The 23,977-nt window shown below is 37.7% G+C and overlaps 1 protein-coding gene across 1 annotated transcript; it reads right to left on the bottom strand.

Moving 5' to 3' along the window:
- Positions 1–13,786: 13,786 nt before the first annotated feature.
- bambib (BMP and activin membrane-bound inhibitor homolog (Xenopus laevis) b) lies at positions 13,787–18,516 on the bottom strand. Its single transcript, XM_053486810.1, has 3 exons — positions 18,088–18,516; positions 15,395–15,676; positions 13,787–14,456 (listed from the first exon to the last, which is right to left on the bottom strand). Exons 1-3 carry the CDS (start codon positions 18,152–18,154, stop codon positions 14,038–14,040), a joined length of 768 nt encoding a protein of 255 aa, XP_053342785.1. The 5' UTR covers positions 18,155–18,516; the 3' UTR covers positions 13,787–14,037.
- Between the last annotated feature and the right edge of the window lie 5,461 nt (positions 18,517–23,977).

Genomic DNA, 23,977 nt, shown 5'->3' with positions numbered 1-23,977 from the left:
CAATTTTCCCCAAATGTAATCAATCAACCATGGTGTATGCTGGGTTTTGAGTTTACGCTGCAAGACTAACGTCGCTAATGTGTATGTGGAGCTTTTAGCCATCGGTTTAGCTCAATGCAAAATGCAGCTTTAAAGCAAACATTGCTTATAAATCCGGATGTAGTTTAAAGCCCCGCCTTTTGCAAGATGATGTGACATAGAAATGTTAACACACATATTGTTAGCATAAGCTGGATAGCTTGCTGCTAACAACAGACTTCAAGGTTATTACATTTTAACTACTAACATTAATCAATAAAAATGGAAAAAAAACATAATTGTAATTGTTAGCAGGTCACAAAGGATCTTGTACAAAACAACATTTTACTTTATGTTACTTTAGAGATTAATGCTAGCTATCCCTTAGCTAGTGATACTTGGCGTCTACATTGCTAGTGCAACATTTAAGATAACATAACGTTAACCCAATAGCAGATTAGAAGAACTTTAAATACTACAAATGGTCTTTGGCGCCGGATTTTTGTTTTGGTTTCTTAAGTCCTCTTAAGGCTCTAACTCTGACTTGCATTAGTACAGACTACTGATTGATCTGCTGTAATATAACACGTGTGTTCTGTAGATGTCCAAGTGATGTGAATTGGTCAGACGTCCTACAGGGAGCAAAGTGGAGCAGAGCAGGCAAGAACACACAGCCGGCCCTGTTATTAAAGCCTCGACCGCTGGAATGCGGTCCGCCTCATGTGACTGAGACGTAGAGCTCTGTGTCAAAGGTGTTCATGTGTGTGTAAGAGAGAGAGAGAAAGAGGGGTGTTCGATGGAGTGTGAGGGCTTGGCTCCGAGGAAGAAAGCTTTGTGTAATTACGAGCATGACGGGACACGATAGGGGACGGTGCGGTGTCGGATGAGGCTACTGCTGTGCTTTGATCTCGTCCTGTAACACTTTCTCACTCACCTTCATGAAACCTCTTACAGTAGCCTGTACAACCTGTTGACAGCCTTACACACACAAAAAAAGTCTCGACATGAGCTTCCAAGAGACGAAGTAGGAAACTTTAAAGTTATTATTTGTTAGTCTGAATCCTGATGATGCCATGGTGGGAATCCAAAAGAGCAAAATTGGGAAATAGAAAAAAATCTCATCAATATTAATGATTTGGTATCTTAGTAAAAAAAATCACAGGCATCTGTAAGCTCAGGTATGTGGAATTGAGCGGTCCTGGGTGGCAAACTTATTTATTCTGGGTCTCTAGATGTGAGATTTTTTTTTTTTTTTTACATTAAATTATATGTTATAAATGAATATTGTCCAACAGCACTATTTATTTCTTGACTGGTTGGTCATTAGGTGTTCTTTGTCTTGTTTAAATATATTATCATTTCTATAGTAACCACCAGTTTACGAGGACTTGTTTGACAAATGTACAACATAATTTAAAAAGAAAAAAATAAATAAATAATTTTTCATCTAGTGTTTTTTGCATAATTAACACATATTTAATGTTTATGGAAGAAATCAGCAGAATCGGTGCTTCGTGAAAGACTTCAGGACAAAGATATTTACACTTTGTAGTTTCTTAGGAACATGACAAGCTGTGTAATTTCGTCTTTTTAACTCCAAGAGAGAAGATAAAAGGAGCGGCTTGTTAGGCAACAACTGTTTACAGCTGCTATAATGTAAATAAGTAACTTGTTTCATGGATGTTCCACAACATTAAATGTAAATATGAAAGTATATTAAAAAAGTATTACTTTTTTTTGTTAATATTAAAAAGTGCCTGTGGTGTAAGATCAATGAAATGCTCTTATAGAAAAATAATCACCACCAGGTAGTAACATTAACTCCGCTTTGTTTTAGGCCACATCACACCCACCACCTCTTACTTGATTATTTCCTATAACACCACGCCCTGCCTGCCGCGCCACAGACCAAAAACAAAAACCAAACGTCAGTTACATAATTAAAAATATAAACAACATATGTTCCATCAAAAGTCCTTGATGAATCTGACTCATTAACGATCTGCTCTTAAATACTAGAATTAAAAAAATTAAAGTGTCAGAAACCAGTGAGTCCTAAAGAAGAAACTTTGGTGGTTTCATGAAAAACCTTCTAATTATTGTGGCATTGAAACGAATCTTTAATCATTTTTGTTGTTGCCACGAAGAACTAAAAATAAATATTTTTCATCATCGCTGTTACCATTACATACGAGGATATTTGTGCAAAAATGACCAAACAGTCCTTTAGAGAAATCAAACATTTTTAAGCTCTGTGGTTCATGTCATGTCTAAAATGAGTAAAACATATAAATAAAAATTAAAAAGAAAACTAAATGTTTTTCTTAAAATGGCCAAAATGGATTTATCTTGTTTTGTTTTTTAAAATCTTCCATATATTTGTCCAAACGGTGACAACAATTCAAACGACCCGCTGGGGAATATTTTTTGCATTTGTTTCTAAAAATTACAAAAGTGTTAAAAAGCGTATATGCAAAACTATTATGTGAAAATGGTTTTGGCCATAATAAACACCTTTTTTTTTTTTTGCATGATTTATAAATCAAGCTCCTACAGTTTTGTTACAAGAGATCAAAAATCACCTTGCAGTTTTGTTAACGGACATGTACATGTGCAATTTAGTACCAAAAATATGTTGGTTGAGTTTTAGTTGAGACAAACTGGCAAGAAATGGGAGCAAGTAAAAAAAAGTGTTAAGATTTCAGTGCTTGCAAAACCCTTTAAATTACGGAAATTGTTGAAAATCATAAGAAATGTTAAAAACAAATACTTGAAGGTCAGTGTAGAGGCATCATCAATCTTCTTTTATACCAGTTTCACTTTTATGGTTGATGACAGCACCTTATTATAGAAGTCCATGACTGCTGGGGAAACTGCAGCGCCGGTAACAGACTGTGAACAGTCTAGCAAACATATTTATTCAACCACAGGAGCCAATATTTTGTCCACCTGGTGGTGTTGCATCATGGATCATGTGACAGAAAAAAGCAAAGCAATTAAAAAAACTTTTTTAAAAAATGAAGACAAAGGAATGGAATAACTTTCTTAACTTCTTATGAAGATCTTCAGGAAGTCTGGATGATGCCGTTTCCATGTTGAACCTGTGAAAAGTATAAAATATTTCACGGGGTGAATCTGTAAAGGTAACTGAGTTTTGTGAATGTGAACAAAAACATAATGTTTTTTCAAACGATGATGTTTCTAGAATGAGATAATAAATGGATTTACATGTTAATGTGCAAATAAAGATCTTTAAAGTAGTTTAAAGAAATTTCTAAATTATGTGTAGTTTTAAGGTTCATGTGTAGTGTAGGTTTCATATAGATTTAAAACTTAAGAGAAAAACACAATAGAGCTGGGTGGTGCTGGGGATCGCATTGGTTTTACAGACAATATTGCTCAAACTAAAATGCCAACTCGACACATACAATCAGGGCAGTTAAGCCTTAAAAAAAAACTGGCTCTGTGTGTGAGTCGCTGTCATCGCAAAAACCTTAATCATGAGGCTGGAAATGACAGTCTTGAAAATCACCCCCTTTGCCTTAAACAGAGGGCAGAAAATGAGCAGGCTCTCTCCTTGGAGCCTTCAGACTGTTTATTATCTGCAGACGTCGCAGCAGGAAGACAGCTAAACGCATGTAAGGGTCAGGGCAGAGATCTTACCCGATATGGCAAAAGGTTTTTCCTTTAAAATTTTTACAATGTGACCTAGACGGTTTTGTGAGTGCTGCTGAAACGTGTGCGATAAACATTCGAGGCGTATGTCGACGTTGTATAAACCGAATGTCCTGCATTTATCCATTACATCAGCAAGTCAAATTAAGAGGTTTTTTTTTTTTTTTGTAGGCAAGAGCTATAAAATGAATGATTTGCCATTTTAAATGGTTTAGCTGTCTTTAGGATTCTTTGACTCAAGTGCTTCTTCTAATAGAAAGCGAATAGTGCTGGTGTGAGAAGAAAAGATTAGTATAAGTGTTTTTTATATCTATACAGTATTTATATACTACAGTATAACTGTCTCTTATATATAACTAAAGTTACATTAAATGGATAATGTACCTTTAAGATGACATTTAGCCAAACAAAAATTCATCAAATACATGTTTAACCTAATTCATATTACATTTTAACGTTCTTATAATAATAGCTATCAAAAAGTACACTATATGGACAAAGGTATTTGGCCAACAACATTGTATCCAAATACATATATTTCAATATAAAGTTGGAACCTCATTTGCAACTGTAACAGCTATCACTTTTCTTGGAAGGCTGTCCACAAGGTTTTCTGAGAGAATTCGTGCACATTCATTCTGTAGACCGTTTATGAGGTCAGGCAATGATGTTGGACGAGAAGGCCTCGCTCACAATCTCCATTCCGGTTCATCTCAAAAGTGCTTGATAGGGTTGAGATCAGGGCTCTAAAGTCAATTTCTTCCACACCGAACTGATCAAACTATATCTTTATAGATCCTTGCCTTGTGCGCTGGGACACAGTTATGTTGGAATAGAAAAGGGCCTTCCCAAAACTGTTGCCATAAAGTTGCAAAGAAGCATAGCATTGTCTAAGATGTTTTGGTCTTGTTTTGCTTCAGCATTAAGATTACCCTTTACTGGGGATAAGGGCTCTAATTAAAACTTCTGAATTCAATAATTAACAGGTTTGCCCAAATACTTTTGTCCACATAGTGTATCTTGGCTAAAAACAGTTTTTTCTTAAAAACATTGATAGTAAAGAAGCTAATAAAAACAAAACAATGCTAGGCTAGTGGAACTTTGGTCATTTTAAACACACATTTATTAAAAAAAAAAAAAAAAAAAAAAAAAGATTTTATGTTTAAACTAAGAGAAGGAAACAGGAACAGGAGAAGGGAACTAGGAATTCGGATAAACCCATGCACGGCTAGTACAGTTTGTTCAATTAAAAAAGTGTGTTAAATAAAAAAGATTTGAAATAGTTAAGTACAATTAGATCTCAACATAAAACCATTTTGGAATTAATATAAGATACACATTTTAACTTCTTATTCTTATTATGTCAGCTCTAGCTAGAGACTGGTATAAAATATAGTAGGTAAGTAAACAATTAAAAAAAGCTAATAAGCACTGAATGTATATTATTATGTTAAATGCAAGGTAGAACACTTTAATCATCATACTGAAAATAGTGCTTATGGGAAGTTGAGAAAATAAATGTTTTCTCCTGACACGATTATGCTAGCACTATTTAAAAAAAAAAAAAAAAAATAGTTCAGAGTTAAACTTCAACCTGAGATTTGAGTAAGATAAACATTTTTAACTCATTGTTTTAGCCTGCTTAAAAAAATACATCAAAAATACCAGTTATGAGAAAGACTTCATTTAAAAAAAAAGAGGACGAAATAAACAGGATTTCTTTGGCAATTTCCGAAAACATGATGCTAAGCACCAAAGACAGTTTATTCAGAATTCCTCACAGGAATACTACAATACAAACCATAATCATATGTGAACCTAAAACATTCTAAGGTTCACATAAAATATACCATTTTAAATTTGGGTCATTGACGGATAAGACTTTTTTTTTTTTTTTTTTTTTTAAGCCTTAAAAAAGTCATCTGGGGCGACCGTAATATATCTCAGAATTCACATTTTTATGTATCATTAAGACTAGTTGAACTCATATCAGTAAGTAGATAAACTGATGAAGAAAGATAAACTTTAGTGCCCTTTCATTTTATGAAAACCATTATTTCACAAGTTTATTCTATAATATCAGAGTCTCCTTCATTATGCAGTTAAAATAAATGTTCATCCCTATAAAAGGAATGGGAAATGGCTGAATTTAGAAAAAAAAAGATAAAATATACAAATAATTATACTTAAACAATTAACTCTATGTATATAATTGATGTATAGAATATGAAAACTACAAATATAGGACATATATCTATCATTTAACACATTTAGCAGTGGTCGCCCCACATGATACTCGGTCGACCCTTATGATGTTTTCAAGTTTACTCAAGTATAACAGGCTAACAGTTAGCCTCAGAAACCAAACTAGCTTCTTCTAGTGACAAAGCACTATCAAATTTATTATCAAAATATAGATTTGTGGAAAGAAATTATAATTCACAGTTTTGGGGTGGTCGCCCCACATGATGACCAAAAGTGACTACGACATCACAGCCGTTAAAAAACAGCTTTTTCTTACTATATGAGAGAGACTGATTTACTATACAGTTGTTTCCAGGGGGTCTTCACTTGTGTCTGGCTGATGCAGTATCCCATCCTTGAGATGTTTTTTAAAATAAAGGTCCCAAAATTGTGGTTTGTTGATGGTCGCCCCGGATAAAATGGATAGAATCAACATTATTCGGACAACATTCGTTTGTATATCATGATAAAAATATATGAGCAAATGCTTTATAGTTTTGTCAATGGATGTAAAACATGTTTAAAATTATGCCAACTAGGAAAAGGGATATATTTAAGTTGATTTAAAGTGTTTTTAAACCAGTTGTCCTAACTAAAGTCAAGGCCGGACGGTCGCCCCATATGGTGTTTTGACACTTCGGATAGCAGAAAAATTATGAAAAACTTAAACATTTGGAGAAGTTAGAGTGGTTTAGTAGGTAAAGAAGGTATAACAAGTAGATGAGAAATTTTTATGTATTTTTTAGTTTTTTCTGCAAAATAAAATTATCCCGGACAGAAAAAGGGGGCGTCACGTCATTGACCCACATACTTGTTAAGTAAAACAATTGAATCATCATACTGAAAATAACAATTTTAAGATTTTTTAATAAAGAAAATAAACAAGGAGAAGTTTAAATTTCTTCAGAGAATTCAGACATAATCCTGCTAAGCTAGCACTGTTTGTTTAGCTAAAACCACTGACTGGAATTAATTCACAAATTAAACTTTAATAAACCCTTTAGTGAATAATTCTAATAGATTTTTTAACACTATTTTTTATTTAAAAGCATCTTTAGGCTGTTATGCTAACCTCTATAAATCATATTTGTTATGCTAGCACTATTGTGTTTAGCCTGAGCTAAGATTTTTCAGCATGTCTTATGCTAAGGTTTTCTGCTAGTTTGCATAAATCTTATTAATTTTGTAAACACAGAGGAGGCTAAATCAAATTACACACTAAATTAGGCTAGTTTAAATAAAAACAGTAAAGGCTTTGTAAAACTTTTTAAAGACTTTATTATGCTAGCATGCCTGATGAAGGTGTAGCCTTGTGCTAGAGTCTTTTAAGCTTTCATAAATTATTAACAACATTAGCGCTGGGATGAGGTATATCTTCTGCTAGAAATCTGATACAGAAGCATTTAAAAGGGTCGTACTGGAGCTGAACGAATAAAAGGGCATTGCATGTGTGCATAATATTTAACTTGTGCTATGTGCATTCATCATGTCTTTGAAATTGCACAGGGGGGAAACGCGAGCAGTGCTGTTTGCCAAAAAGCGCTGCTTCGAATAGGTATCATGTGTCCACGGTTTGAGACCCACCAACAGACGACTAAGTGTTTCCTGTCTGTCAGCGTGCTGTATGTGCCTCCCGTGTGTGGGTCAGCACTCTTTGTGTGTGTATGTGACCAGACGGGGGTCTGTAGGCATATTGGAAATGTTTTAGCCTTTCCCAGCCCCCACTTTGCAGCGCCTTTTACTTTAACATGAGTTTCTGTTTTATCGGCCACTACAACAAAAAGGATGAATTCATTTAAGGAAATGGAGGTTTTCAGAAATATCTCACACTTTAGCCGGATTTATAATCCTGTATCGGAAGGATTAGCAATACAATGCTAAGCAGGGCTAATCCATGATCTTTAGTGAGACCCTAAAACCCCTAAATGCTTCTGGGGGGGTAGGTAAAAAAAAAAAAAAGTTTGACCTTATGCTCTGACCCTGTACTTCCTGTCATGTGTTAGAAGAAACGTCTGGCCATCTGAAGAGTATGAAGTTGCTCTAATGTATTTATGGTATAAGAGGAATAAAACACTTGAAATGATGCTGTTAAAGGATAATAGACAATCACCATTGGTGCATGCAGGCATGCACTATCCTGCAGAAACTGAATGCGTTTGGGGATCCAACCAGGCTGTTTTTTTACTTTATAGAAAAGGGACTCGACTTTAAATGAGTTCCTGGGAGGCCAGGGTTTCAAATGTGAAGCAGACAGTTTGAACATTGCTTTAGTATACTGAGAAAACTTTCTACCTTGATGGGACCCAAGCACTAGTGAAACACTGGCATATGTGCATTAGTGTAGCAGAGAATTATAATAAATAAAGAGAGTTTTTACTCTTATAACTTTGTTCTTTTATTCTGCCCAATCAAAAGTCCCACTTGGACTCAAACATCTTTGTATGTGTGTTATGATGAAGCATAGGTGATGTCACAGCTCAAGGTGTTTTATTCCTTTAATACTCCAGCAGATGTTATTGTATCTAGTAAAATTTGGTTTATTGGTACCATAGGTTTATAGGAATATCTGCAAAACAAGCTTCTCCTGTATGTGCAATATCATTTCATGAACCTGATCTTAATCCAAACTAAAGATTTTCTATTAAATCTGTTCTATTAAATTTGTTCTCACGACATATCTCAGTCTCACAAACCCCTCAGCATCCGCGGCTCAGCTGCCGTGGTAATGAAGGATGTCCCTCGACCTCTCGGACCGTTCTACACCCCATGAGCTCCTGCATTAACTGCATTCCTCGCACTCCAAGTTCAAAGTGCACGCTCGCTCTGTTGATCAAATCTGGAACAGGCCCGGGGATTTGAGAGCAGGATCTCGCTAAGAGCCCCCCAAATTTGCCCCCTTAAAAGCCTCTGTCTCTCACATGACCTGGAGGAATGGAGATAATGGTGTGTCTATGTGTGTGTGTGTGTGTGTGTGGTTGAAAGTGTTAAAGTTGATCCCTGAGACAGCCTGTCAAGATTCTGGTAATTGAGTTAAAAAGACATTTAGGGAAGGCATTTCCCCCTCTCGTTCTTTCCATCTTTCTTCTCCTAACACCTTTCTCCATTGTTCTCAGTGGGAATGGAGCAGTTCCAGGTTTGAAGTCTCTCATTTAGAGCACTTTGATATTATCTGGCAAGTCGGAGCAGGCAGACAGTTTCACCGCAGCGTGCCGGAGTTCAAGACTTTCCTGAACGAAAGTTTTTTATTTCTGCAAACGTTTCTCATGTCAATTTTAAAATCTTTTCCATTATGATATATATATATATACTGAAGAGATAATAACTACCGAGTCTATTGACCAGCTTGGATTTTTATCTGCATGGTGACGACAGCAGGCTGTAAATCAGCTGCCATTTAAAGTATTTATAGTAAGTAGAATCTTAGAAAATAAAGGGTGGAGTGACGAGACTTTTTCTTTTTTTATTTTATCTAAATGTAATCATGACTTTGGCTAAGTAAACATTAAATCCATAAAACCAGTAAAGACTTAAATATATATAGAATGTTCCAGAAGGAGGTCCCTGTTATTACTGTCAGGAGCAAACGCCTGCTCTGATAGTCGCTGTAATGAAGCCAGGTTTTTTTCCTTCACACGAGGCAGAAACGGTCGAAGTATACATTTCAGCCCTGTGTGAGTTTTCCGCTCAGTTCGGTCACTCAGATACACTATAACCAGAGACGCCGTACGGGCAAGGACGCCAGGAACGATTCAGGGGATTTGTTTAAAAGAAAAACACCAGTTAAATGATTTAATAAATGTAACAAAAACATGATTTGATCTGATTACATTTAAGACTAAACAAAAGGTAAGGGGTTTCGCCGACATGTTTTCCCACAAATGCTGCGAGCGCGACTGTGAACAAGGGGCAGGGCTTATATGATTGACAAGGAGTCTTGTCTAGCAAGCACGCTTGCAGAAGCACTTATGAAGGAATAATACACACTTGGATCTTGTGTTTTAGGAAGGTAATTTAAAGATAGGGTAGTGTGATGGAACAGAGATACTGGTACAACACCAGCGTTGATTATTTACCCATAACAGCACTTCGTAAAGTGCTTCAGTCTTCCACATCAATGTTTAATTTATGTATGAATGCCACATCATTGTTTTCCTTCTTGGGGAAAAAAAAAAGTTTAGGGTTACCTTTACGAACACTGACAAACTGAATAAGGTGAATAAGGGGCGGAACTTATTATTTGATTGACAAAGAGTCTGATTGCTTTGTGGCTCATCTATCAAGAAAGACAATGGGAGAGAGGGAGTTGTCTTCCATGCAAAAATGTAGAAGGACAGTATAACGTAAGGAATAACACACTTGGGGTTGTGATGTTCTAGGCAAACAATCAATCCCAGAGTTGTATGATGAATGACGTTATTGGTACCACCCTGATGTTGATTTTTTTCCCCCGTTTTTAATTTATTATTGAGTGATGTGTCACTTCTCTTCAAAACAGGGTTTTGAGTCGTGAACTACAGTAGGAGGCGGAGCTTATTTGATTGACATGGAATTAAATTGTATTATTGCACGAGATGATCAAACCCGCTCATAGAGACAGAGAAAGAGAGGTCTTGTTTTTGTCCTTAATTTGAGATAATATACAGTATATAAAGAGATAAAGAGAGTAAGGGATACCGTCTCTGGGAACATGATGTTGCAGGAAACTAATTAAAGACGAAGTTATTAAAGTTTCTGTTAGGATCACAAAGTCGATCCAAAGCACTTCCAAGGTCAAGGGTCAAGGTCCCACCTCGCCTTGTGTCCCCTGGGATGGATTGGTACCCCATCCAGGTTGTACTCGGCTTCACTTTCTCTAGAGGGGTGTGGCTCTGCAGTAGCTCATTTACATAAACACTGAAACAGTAGATTCGTAGGAGGAATAAAATAAAGCGTGACTAAGGTATAAAAAGTGCGTTATCTGAGAGGTATTTCTGCGGGAGCATAAACACACACACGCACACACACACACACACACACACTTTAGGGGAGGTCTGAGACCTGTGTCAACTTGTTCAAGGAATAGCAGCATATGGGACCTTTAACACCACATCCTGTCAAGTTTTCTGTTTTACACCAAGGCAACTTGACAGCGAGCACAATTTCGAATTTATTAAGGAATGACGCATCATACTTTCTACATTTAAACAGTTGCACCCTGTCCATCTGTCTGTCTCTCTCTCTCTCGTTCTTTCTCTTGATGGAAATTACACAGAAAAATGCAGCTTGTCATATTACACCAAAACCACAACGTGTGAAAGTCCTGTCCTTTTCTTAAAGCCTTTATTAAAAGAAGAAGAAGAAAAAAAAGTCAACCAGCAGATGAATCACTTCATTATCCGCTGCAGGATTGGACACGCACTAATGGTGGAATGACTAAACCCGAGCAGTTGGATGAGGAATGTAAATAAGGTCTAATGAGCAAAATCAAGAGATTAGCGAGAGGATAATGGCAGAGCGACAGCGGCGTTAACAGATTAGCGGATGAGGTTTTCGCGGAGGTTCGGTTACAGCACCTGTCTCCTGGTTTATCTGGGGCTGGGAAAGACAGACAGGTGTGTGTGTGTGTGTGTCAGAGAGAGAGAGAGAGAGAGAGAGAGAGATGGTGGAAAAGCCTCCTAGGTAACAGTGTAGAGGAGTGACAGATGAATGAAAGAGTGCTGGCAGAGCGAGTGCGGCCCGGCTGGAAGCGCTTTGATAAAATGAGACATTAACGTAAGAGCTTCCACACTTCACAGCGGTAGCCCACACACTCCCACTAATGACTCCAGTACTGCGTGTGTGTATGTGTATGTGTGTGTGTGTGTGTGTGTGTGAGGGAGTGTTGACATACTAACACAACCGCTCTCTGGGCTTGATTAAGCTATCGAGAGTGCTGCGGATTAAATTTCTTCGTGTTGTGGTGCCGCTGATTGCACCACCCACATCACATCAGGAGAAGATTTCAGACGGGCAGCACGGGCCAAGATTTACAGATGTTCAGCCGCGCCATCTGTGACACTAACGCTTCCTGGCTTGATTAATGTAATCTTTATTATCTTGAGTCAGGTTTTTTAAAGGTAAATTCTGCAAATCGACTTAAATGTTCAAAAAAACATAGAGGAATAAATATGAGTGAATTATTACATTAATAATCATAATAATATAGACACTTAAATCAATGCATGGTGGCAACAATTAGCTATGATGATGTTTTAATTCGTAGAAGCTCTACAGTGACATTTTGTTTGATAATATGTTTTGTTTTGTAATAACTCTAGATAATGTTTTGTATTGTATTAGCACTACGTTGATGTTTTGTTTCATAATAGTTTTATAATGATGTTTTCTTTCGCAGTAGCTCTACAGTGATGTTTTGTAGTAATTCTATGACGATGCTTTGATTTGTAATAGCTCTACGATGATGTTTTGTTTCGCGGTAACTCAGCTCTATTTGGATGTTTTGTTTTGTATAAAAGTTCTACGGTAATGTTTTGTTTTGTAGTAGCTCTTCGATGTCATTTTTCTTCGTTTATTAATTCTTCTTATTCGTTATCTTTAAACTATTTTGTTGTATTTAAGTTTTCCTTTTTTTTTTTTAGATAAAACCATCAAGCCAAATCAACATGCCTTTTTAAACTAGCGATTATATTAAACATAATAATTACAGATGTTCATATCATGATAATGTTTTGTTGATGCTCTACGATGATGTTTTGTTTTGTACTAGCTCTAGAAATGTTTTGTTTCGCAGTGGCTCTACAGTGACGTCTTGTTTTGCAGTGGCTGTACGATGATGTTTTGTTTCGCAGTAGCTCTGTTGCGATGTTTTGACTAGTGCGACAAACCCTGAACAGATCAAACAACTATTTTGAACCGAAAACACAAAGCATACACACTGCTCAGCCACTGACTTTTTATGACATCACTGCTCAGACCGAACAAGGTCTAGTTACTAGGTCACCTTTCCTCCATGGGATACGTTTAGCTAAATAATTTAGAGAAATGCATGTGCTTGTTCGCAGCAGTACCCCAAGTCATAATGGTAAGTCACTGTAATACGCACATTGCATTTCATAAATAGATTTTTTTATTTGTAACAATATGTTTTTTTTCCAAGTTTACAGATTCAGGACTGTGTATAAACATTCCACACTGTGATGTAACATCATGAGCTGTCCTAGAGAAAACGTTCCCATGATAAGTGTTTTGAGTTTCAGCAACAAGACATTAAATTTACGAGATCGCTCCAGGCAACAACTTCACGTTCCTACCTTTAACTACCGAGCGAAACAATTTACTGTATTTTAACGACTGCATCCATCTCTCTCGCTCTCTCGGTGCAGACAGAAAGAGGTTTATCGTTACCAAGCACTCTAGGTGAAAAGAACATGGCCGCCTTCCTCTCTGACGGTCACCATCCGTTATACCGCCGTTCATCTTTTCTCGTAAAATCTTGTTGTGAAGGATAATAGCATACGATAATTACAGAGCGGACGAGGCGACGCCTACTTTGTTTTTCACAGGCCTGCTTCTGTAAGGTTCTTTCCCATTCATTATCTTTAAACACATTTTTTTTTTAGATAAAACCGTCAAACCGAACCATCAACTTGCTACAACAAGAGTGACTTTTTAAACTAGGAATCATATAAAACGTTACAAATTACAGCTGTTTAAATAATTATTTATATCTTGAACCTTTCTTATTGGAAGTTTCGAGTTGTTTGGCGACCCACTGTAGGAACATGGTCGTGTTGAGGAATTTCTATGAAAGCTGTTAGAACTTGTATTATTAGCACAGGAAAACAAAAAAAGAAGACAAGACACATCAGACTGATTTTGTGTCATGTATTATTTACACGGACAAATCTGTACACTTAGGAAGCATATAAGCCGTCCATTTTTTTCTTCTTCTTCTCTATACAAAAGTGCAAATCTTGGACACGCGTCTCATTTTCGTTTTTGTTTTCCTTCGGTTATTAGAAAGAGGTCCACTTTTTTTTAAAGGTCTCTTGTGCCAGATTCAAGTAAAGTGCTTCTACAGCAGCAGCAGCCGCCGCGACGATGACGCTTTGCCGATAGAGTTCAGACCAACTCCAACTTGCCTCTCGGGCCGTGACGTCCCCAGTGCACCAGCGATAAGAGTCTCTGGCTGCTCGGATCGGATTGTCTGATTTTATCGCAGGTCAGACAGCAGCTCTCGTGTCCTCCCAGAGGCATCATGCACTCCAGGTCGAGTTTGGCGCTGCGGCTTTTGGCCAGATGTTGGCCGTGGAAGCCGTAGTGGAGGCGAGAGAGCATCTCGCGTCGCTGCTGCCTCAGGCGCTGGTTCTCGCTGCGGAGCATCCGCAGAGCCAGCGTGATGAGGAGGACGAGCACGAGGCCGCCGGCAATCGGTACGGCGATGACGGCGGCGCGGAACCACACTTCCTTGGCCGAGGGGATTTCCTGCACGCGGGCGATTATCTGGCGGCCGCCTTCAGCCTGAGTACGACTCCGATGATCTGTGAGAAAGAACATAGGATGGTTTTAGTGAACGGATCATTTAATAATAAATGTTTACTTAAATTGTAAAGTGTAACACAAAGTATTTTTAGTTTCCCTTTAGTTTCATTTAACATTGTGGAACATCAACCAGTGATCCTGACAAAACCCTTCCGTCCTCAGGACCTGCCTGATTCATCCTGATGCCCTACTTCTGGTTGGAGTTCCCGTCAGACGGACACCACTCCCTACATGATAAAAACGATGATAACTGACTATGGTTCCACTTAATGACTATGTTTGACTTCATGTTAGTTCAAAAGCCTTTTCTGTTGCACTTTTGACCCTACAGCATTCAGTTATAGAAGGGATTTAATTATGGTCCTGCTGTCTGGTATCACACAGATGAGGATGAGTTCTCTTTTGAGTCTCGTTCCTCTTAAGGGTTCCCCCTTATGTCATCTCTGGCTTGTTCATTAGGGACAAACTGAAAGTTTTTTCTTATATCCAGAATTTTATTTCGGTAAAGCTGCCTTGAGGCTGTTTACAAATCAACCTGATTTGAACTGTATTGACAAAAAACTCTCTCTTTACTCTGTTACTCTCTCAACAGTGTGTCCTCTGACTGTTACAAAAACGCTGACACTGGAGACTCCTTCCATAGATGATAAACAGGAAACACCACGAATTGTGCAGCACTAGCTTTTAGGAGATACCGCATTCATTTTCCTGATGAGGACCTGCCCATGGTGCCAAAACTACCACTAACTGGTTTGCTGATGATATTACTGAGCTTGATTGGCCGGCCTCGTCTGACCTGAACCGCATAAAGAATCTATGTTGTATTGTAAAAAGGAAGAGGAGGAACCCCTGACCCAACAATACAGACAATAGGATCTGCAGGCTGCTATTAAAGCAACCTGGTCTTCAGACCCAGGTGTGATAAGCGTGCCCTTACCCAGGCTCTCTCCCCGGCCGTAGCTAAGATCCTGCGGACCTCTGTAATTGCACATATCCTCATGACAGCACTCGAGCGTGACAGGGCCGCGCATGGCATCCTGGGTAGCCTCGGCTCGGCACGCGCTCCCTGCGTTCAGCACGGGGTCGTAGCAGCCGTGCGAGAGTGGAGATTTGGAGCTTTGGGGATCCAAGATGCGCGTAAAGCAGGCGTTAAGCTCCGACTTGCACATGTAACCCGTAGCCACACAGTGGGGCGAGTCACAATAACAGCGGATCTCTCCTAGAAAAGGAAAAGATGATAAATAAGAGTATGATTTCTACCAGATTTTACCATATTTGTTTATACTGCTCAGTATAAAGCTTCGTTTCTAGGCATGCTCACAAGCTGGTCCCTTTGACTGGTTCCCTTTCACCTTAATTTGACCTAAACTTGATTTAGACGCTTCACTCGCCATGTTCCATGCCTAGTATATCCGTTTTATACGGGACGTGCTTGTAGCTTTACGTGCGATTTTTACATTTCCTCTCACACGTTCACTTTTATTTGACCTCGTCAGCCTCAGGGCAAAATGAGCTGAATGTATTTACACACCTGGTTTTACATATTCTGTTTTCACACTAAGTAAGCATGTGTCTGTGTGTGTGTGTGTTTTTGTGCATGATTTTCTACATTTTTTACCTGTATACATCCTCATGTGATTTTTTTTTTCACTGGTCCTTTATTTTCACCTCACCATAATAAAAAAAAGTTTCTTCTCCCTTCTCAAGCCACACACCTTCACTTCTTTGGGGACTTTGCTACCCTCAGGCTAACACGTTTTTTCCATTTTCATTTTCACCTAGTTATGTGTTAACGTGCCATTATTTACAGCTCGGCCCACTTATTATCACTTTTATTCAACCTCAATGTGAAAACTTTATGTACCATAGCATATCGTTTAGCACCGTATTATCTTCAGTACACATTTTGTTATAGATGTTCATTATTTTTGCATTATTATGTACAAAACCATACACTATTTTTATATAACATACCTAAAATAAATGACCTTAATAAATAAATAACATTACAGAAGAATATGGCAAAATCTCAAATGTAGAATATTTGCATGCCTGTAAATACAGCAACATAATTACACGATAAACAAATGGAAACAATAGAAATAATAATAATAAAAAAAAACTTATGTAGGCTCCTGGGTTTGGCATGAAAATCGTATAAGAAAGGAGCGAGTGTGAAAAAGCTCCCAGAAGAACTCCAGCACTCTCAGTAAAACCTAACAGCTGTTTTACTCACAGTAAAATTTTGCCACGTACATAAAAATGCCATACGCAAATATGCCTCTGAGAATATTTCTACATTAAGGAAACTTCTATAAAGAGAACTAAAGAGTAATAAAATAAACAGAGTCAATTTTTGGTGTGAAAACTCTTAGCTTGAAAGTAATCAGTAGTGTTAGATACAGATGCGCGCAGGTTTATAAGTAAAACAGCTGATAGGTTTTACTGAGTGTGCTGGAGCGTTTTCCTGGGGGTGAGTAAAACATATACAGTACCAGTCAAAAGTTTGGACACACCTTCAAATTCAGTGTTTTTGGTTTTGTGATTAATGTTCTACAATCGAGAACAATACTGGATATTTCTTCAAAACTTATGAAATAACAGACTTAAGTAAATAATTAACAACATGATCAGTCAATTGTTATTTAAAAAAAGGAAGGTCAGCTGTTCTGAACTGGTTTTTGCAAGAACGGCATTGTCAAGTGCGTTTTCAAAACCCATCAAGCACCATGATGAAGACCATACACACTACCACTACCAGTCAAAAGTTTGGACACCCCTTATAACTCCTTGTCCGTTCCTGATTTTTATATCTTTCTACGCTGCAAAACAAGGCTGAAGGCTTGTAACAATAATCTCCTTTAAACAGTTGATGTTGAGATGTTTATCTGCTACTTCTGCTCTGCTTCATAACGGCTCTAATCTGAGGTGCTGGTTGTTAATTGGTGATTTCTGAGCAGAGGTAAGTTTTGGTCTTGCTTTCCTGGGAAGGTCTTCATGAGAGACAGTTTCATCATGGTGACTGATGGGTTTTGCAAATGCACTTGACACAATACTGTTATTGCACGAACCGTTCCAGAAGCTGACTTTTGTGTCTTCAACTCATGTCATTGTTGCTTAATTACCTAATACCATATGTGTTACTTCAGAGTTTTATAAAAATATAGTATGGTTTTAGAATGTAGGAAATAAATCCAAACTTTTGACTGGGACCGTATACATATATTATTATACAGAAAAGATGACAATGAAACGTGACTGTTGTGCCATTATACAGAGCAATTAATATAATTTTTAAATAATATATAGCTTGCAATGAACTGTTTATTCATACGGATACATTTTCTGTAACATACAGTATGTTTCAAGGAGAAGCTTTACTCCTCCGTGCATGCATAAATCTAATGTGAAACTAATAACCTATATACTCCGAACTTTACTGATATATACTTTCATAATAAATGCAATGTTTCTCTTGATTATTTTTAACCTAAACTGAAGCATGTTGTTGGAAGCACACCGAAGCGATCACCCTGTTTCCCACCTTTCTACACATGCAGGAAACAACAAAGGCTTTGAAAAAAGATTAAAGTGAATTCTTTCTTTTTGATGTGCTTGTGTTCTCCTCACCTCTGGTTAAGAGCACAGCCATGGCCCAGAGCTCCAGCTGCAGCCAGATGGACACCAGGCGCTCCATCAAGGACACTTTCACACTTCTGTCTCTGTCTCTTCTGTCTCTGTGTCTCAGCTTGTCCAGGACACGCACATCACATGACACCAGATCACATCATGATGCTGGACGAATCCGGAAAATAATCCAACCTCATCTTCATCAACGTCACCTTCATCATCACCCTCGCAAATCACATCACAGAAACTTCTCGAAGACAACACACACACACACTTCTCAGAAACAGACTTTTAAACTTCTCACATCCAGAAAAAACACTCGTTCAAAGGTAAATCCCTGCGCTCGGGTTGTGGACTGTAGTTTTTGCTCTTGTGTTTTAGAGAATAAGAGTCCGGACTGAGTCTCTCTCTCTCTCTCTCTGTCTCTCTCTGTCTCTCTCTCTCTGTCTCTGTCGCTCTGAAGCTCCGCAGATCATCTGATTCTGTCTCAGCTCAGCGCTCGCACTGCAGGAACTCGGCCTCGCGGAGACTCCGCCCACAAACACGCTGATTGGTCCGCGGACTGATATATTTGCATACACCGCGCTGCTATTGGACGCCGTTTACTGACGTCAGTCACTGCGGCTTGGCCACGCCCACTGCTAACCCCATTGATAAATCAGCACAGCGGAGAAAAAACGCTTTTCTCTGATCATTAATGTTTTATAGATATTAAATATTAATATAAAATCTTATAAATATATATCTTATAAATATAAGATATTACGGTAATTAAAATAATAATGATAAATAATGTATTATTTTTTATTATTACTACTATAATATAATTTAAATAAATTTTTACTATAATTTAAATAATAATAATAATAATAATAACAGTACAGTATAATGATATCTCTGTAAAAGTGATGATGATCCTTGCGATTTGATGAAGGTGGAGTTGATGGGATGGAAGGGATGATGATGATGATAATGATGATAACCCTTGGGAAGTTATGAGGAGTAGGAGGAGGAGGAGGATGACCCCCCTTGATGATGAGCAACTCTTTGGAAGTTATGATGGTAATTATGGTAACCCTTGGGAATTGATGATGATGATAATGATGATGGTGATAACCCTTGGGAAGTAGTTATGTTGATGCTGTAGAGGATGAAAACTATCGAGTGGTGGTGGTGGTGGTGGTGATGGTCATGATATAGGTGATGCTCGTTTTTCTTGTTTTCATGCTAACATCACGACCTGGTTTGGAAACAGCACCATGCAGGACAGACGAGCTCTACAGAGAGTGGTGCGATCAGCTGAGCACATCATCCGCTATGACACTGTCTGTTCGCACTCATCCTGGACATTCATGGACACTTATAAACACATTAATGGACACTTACACTAAATATTTATATTTTTATTTCTGAATCATTGCACAAGATACTTTAATAAGACACTTTTTATGCATATTTGCACACCCACCATCATTTTAACTTCATTGTTTTTTTATTTTCACTCAATTCCTAAATTTCTATTTTTTTCTATATTTTGCTATATTGTACATGATGTCCTTACTTGTAAAGAATTTTTATTATCCTATTTAAACTATTGTTGTATAAAAGCTATTTTACACTTAAGATTGTGTTGTTTATCAACGCGGATGTGAAGGCATCACCAGCACACCGGGTCTCCCTCTCGTGTGATATTGGTTAAATATAAAAAAAAAAACATCATGTAATTCAAAATGTCAGAAATTTAAAAGAGTAAAATTATATATATAAATATGTATTGATTTGTATTATTTATTATTTATGATAAAATTCACTTTAGACGCTCATGTCTTGTTCATGTCCAACACACTAGACATTTTCATATATTCATTTTGCTATCTGACTTTTCAGACACTCTGTATATAAAACCAAAACCGATTTACAGAACACAATTCCCCCAAAAAAACCTAAGCACACAAAAACGTCTTGACCATAACTGGATCTTTGGAATCTGCTTGATTTCCTAATTAAATTTCAGCTCTCCCGTAAATCAGCCAAAAAAACGAATGCAGGAACAGAAATACAGGCAGCAAGTTTATATATTAAAGTGTACTTAATGTAAAAAATAAACAGATTCATTTTTACTACAAGCTGCTCAAAGTCTGGTTGGATCCACACTCGAGGAGAACACGTTATGTGAAACACAGACCCTGGAGCTACAACGGGACACATTTAGGTTGACAATTTTCAAACAAACTGCTCATTTATGAAATAAACTTCATATTCATATAGGACATGGTTTGCTCTATTAGTTAGCGAGCGTCCGAAAGCATCTCACAACGAACTGCTGCACATCAGGCCTCGAAAGACTTGCAGGGAACTTTGAAGGGGTCGAAAGATGTACTGGAGCAGGTTGCAATAACACACATGCCTCTTTTTATACTAAAATCTAATTACACGTATTTATTTATTCTTAAATTTCCGATGCACCCAAAGTCTCACAATCTCCACTTTTCATATTTTCCATGAGTTTTTATAAATGACAGCTGTTTCTCACAAATCATCGGAGAATGACTCACATCTACCAACATGGACAACACAACTCCTAACAAGGAGTCAGTCTCTCTCTCTCTCACTCACACACACACACACACACACACACATAATTGCTTACTCATTCATCATCACATCAAGTTTCATTTCAACACTAGAGGCAAAACAGACAAGTCAGGAAGCTCAGAAATGGTTAGAAGTTCAAAGGAAATAATTAGTTTCTGTTTTAGCCTCGTCTTCACAAAACAGGAGAACAAACCAAATGATAAGAATAAAAAAAAAAAAAAATTATTTATGACCTAAGGCACCTAAAGGTATAGTCCCTTTAGAAAATAGAAATTAAATATTGGCTCATCTGACTAAAATTTAGACATGTTCCACGGTATGTATTTAGAAAATTACAAGCTTTTCTGACCAGGTATTAATTGCTCTTGTGAATGTTTCTTAGCCAGGACGAAAAAGATTCTAATTTCTTCTTAATTTAGTGCTGGAGCTTTATAAATGTGTCTGATGACAAACTGAACTGATTAGACATTTTGTTAGCTCCATCAGGTACCGGATCTAACACAGACATCTTTCAACAATTATCCGTCCTTGAATGTGAGCTGCTTTTATTTATTTAGCCATTATGATGCTCTTGGATATTACAAATGTCATACACAGATCACCCATAACATTAACGTCGATTATTAATTATGTATCAGTAAACCAGTGACAGGAGCATGGACACCCAAGGCTCGATCTTACATGTCAGGACTAAACGCCAGCCAAGCCCGTCTGGTCCAATCCAACAGAAAAGAATTCCCCAGATCGAGCATTCAAAGGATCTCTGACCCTAATAAGATCTTGTGGAGTCGGTGGGTCGGTGTTGCTCCTGTGGCACAAGTAGAACCTACACAATATTAGACTTAACATCTGGAGTTTCAATGTTACAGCTGGCCAGTGTACTTGGCACATTTACACCCACTAGACTCAAAAATATATCCATATAAATAAACTTGCCATTTTGACAGCTAACCTTTTACCTTTTCATGATCTTACAAAGCAAATCTGTATCTGTTTTAGTCTACTATCTGCAATAATTCATGAAGCTGTGAATCATCACATATCAAATATTATTTAAGTTATTATAATATGCACAGGCTGGCATATGGATTCATAGGCACTGAAAATTTATAGATATTTTACTCATCAACACTAGTAGATGGAATAGATCTAGATGCAAACCCTGCAACAACTTTCTCTCTGAAATGTTCTTAAGTCAGTACAGGTAGTGCCCGATTTACAAACGAGTTCTGTTGCGGGAGCACGTTCAAAAGTCTGATTTGTTCTCAAGTCTGACAAAGTGAGTCTTGTACGCCTTTGACATGAATATTAAGCCCAAACAGTCATGGCCAAAATTGTTGGCACCACTGAAATGTTTCCAGAGAATCAAGTATTTCTTACAAAAAAAGTATTGCATTAACTCGTTTGGCTATACACGTTTATTCTCTTTGTGTGTATTGGGAAAAAAAACTTGGGAGGAAAAAAGCAAATTTAACAATGTCACACACAACTCCAAAAATGGGCTGGACAAAATTTTTGGGACCATTAACTTAATATTTGGTTGCACACTCTTTGGATAAAATAACTGAAATCAGTCGCTTCCTATAACCATCAATAAGCTTCTTACACCTCTCACCTGGAATTTTGGACCGCTCTTCCTTCGCAAACTGCTCCAGGTCTCTCATACTGGAAGGGCACTTAGACCTGGACTCATTGCTGGCCACTTCAGAAGTCTCCAGCACTTTGTTGCCATCCATTTCTGGGTGCTTTTTGAACTATGTTTGGGGTCATTGTCTTGCTGGAAGACCCAAGATCTCGAACGCAAACTCAGCTTCCTGACACAAAATCCTTTGGTAATTCTCTGAATTCATGATGCGTTGCACAGTCAAGGCACCCAATGCCAGAGGCAGGAAAACCCCCAAAACCATCTTTGAACCTCCACCATATTTAACTGTAGGTACTGTGTTCTTTTCTTTGTAGGCCTCATTCCATTTTCAGTAAACAGTAGAATGATGTGCTTTACCAAAAAACTCTATCTTGGTCTCATCTGTCCACAAGACATTTTCCCAGAAGGATTTTGGCTTACTCAAGGACATTTTGGCAAACTGTAGTCTTGCTGTTTTATGTCTGTGTCAGCAGTGGGGTCCTCCTGGGTCTCCTGCCATAGCGTTTCATTTTATTTAAATGTCGACGGATAGTTGGCGCTGACACTGATGCTCCCTAAGCCTGCAGGACAGCTTGAATTTCTTTGGAACTTGTTTCGGGCTGCCTATCCACAATCCGGACTATCCTGCGCTGCAACCTTTCATCGGTTTTTCTTTTCCGTCCACCCTCAGGGAAATTAGCTACAGTGCCATGGGCTGCAAACCTGTTGATAATGTTGCGCACTGTGGAATAAGGCAAATCTAGATCTCTGAAGATGAACTTGTAACCTTGAGATTGCTGATATTTTTCCACATTTTTGGTTCTCAAGTCCTCACACAGTTCTCTTTTGCTCTTTCTGTTGTCTGTGCTTAGTGTGGCAAACACAGACACACAATGCAAAGACTAAGTAAACTTTTTATCTGCTTTCAGGTGTGATTTTTACATTGTCCACACCTGTTACTTGCCCCAGGTGAGTTCAAAGAAGCATCACATGCTTGAAACAATTTTATTTATCCCCAAAAGGATGCCAATAATTTTGTCCAGCCCATTTTTGGAGTTTTGTAAGACATTGTCAAATTCAATTCAATTTTTTTTTTCCTCCTTTTTTTTTTGTTCCAATACACACAAAGGGAATAAACATGTGTATAGCAAAATGGGTAACGCAATACTTTTCTGTGAGAAATACGTAATGTTCTGAAAAAGAATTTTAGGGGTGCCAGCAATTTTGGCCATGACTGTACAATGTAAAGCAATCCAATCCACTTGGCTAAATCTTTGTCTTCTTCCCCATACTGCCATCATGTGCCCAAAAGCAATAACCACACTTAAGCAAATGAATCTTACATGTGAAATGTTGTTTCTGTGTCTTTTAATCACAAGAGGAATTCTACTATATCGGATTGTGAACTGTTTTTTTTTTTTTTTGAGGATTTTCAAAGTTTTGGATTATTCACCATCTGGACAGCCTTACAGGACAGGCATTTGCAATCATCGTGCTCCCGGACTGATTCATCGATGACCAACTCTTTATACATTCACTTACACACCAAAAATATTACATATAATTGTAAATATTAGTATCTGATGCACTGCCGTGTCTATTTTTTGCACAAAACACGTGAGCTACTTCCACAATTGAACCAGAAGTAGAACCTTTTTAGTAGTCTTTTTA

Source organism: Clarias gariepinus, chromosome 25 (assembly GCF_024256425.1).
Source record: "Clarias gariepinus isolate MV-2021 ecotype Netherlands chromosome 25, CGAR_prim_01v2, whole genome shotgun sequence".
In the NCBI taxonomy this organism is placed as follows: Eukaryota; Metazoa; Chordata; class Actinopteri; order Siluriformes; family Clariidae; genus Clarias; species Clarias gariepinus.
The sequence above is the reverse complement of the archived record's forward strand: the minus strand, read 5'-3'. Positions and strand labels throughout refer to the sequence as shown.

Excerpts from the sequence above, each read along its gene's own strand:
- bambib (XM_053486810.1), bottom strand. The coding sequence starts at position 18,154 with ATGGAGCGCCTGGTGTCCATCTGGCTGCAGCTGGAGCTCTGGGCCATG. Across the intron at positions 15,677-18,087 it reads GGCTGTGCTCTTAACCAGAG|GAGAGATCCGCTGTTATTGT; the intron begins GTGAGGAGAACA and ends TTCCTTTTCTAG. Across the intron at positions 14,457-15,394 it reads CGGCCGGGGAGAGAGCCTGG|ATCATCGGAGTCGTACTCAG; the intron begins GTAAGGGCACGC and ends TCTTTCTCACAG.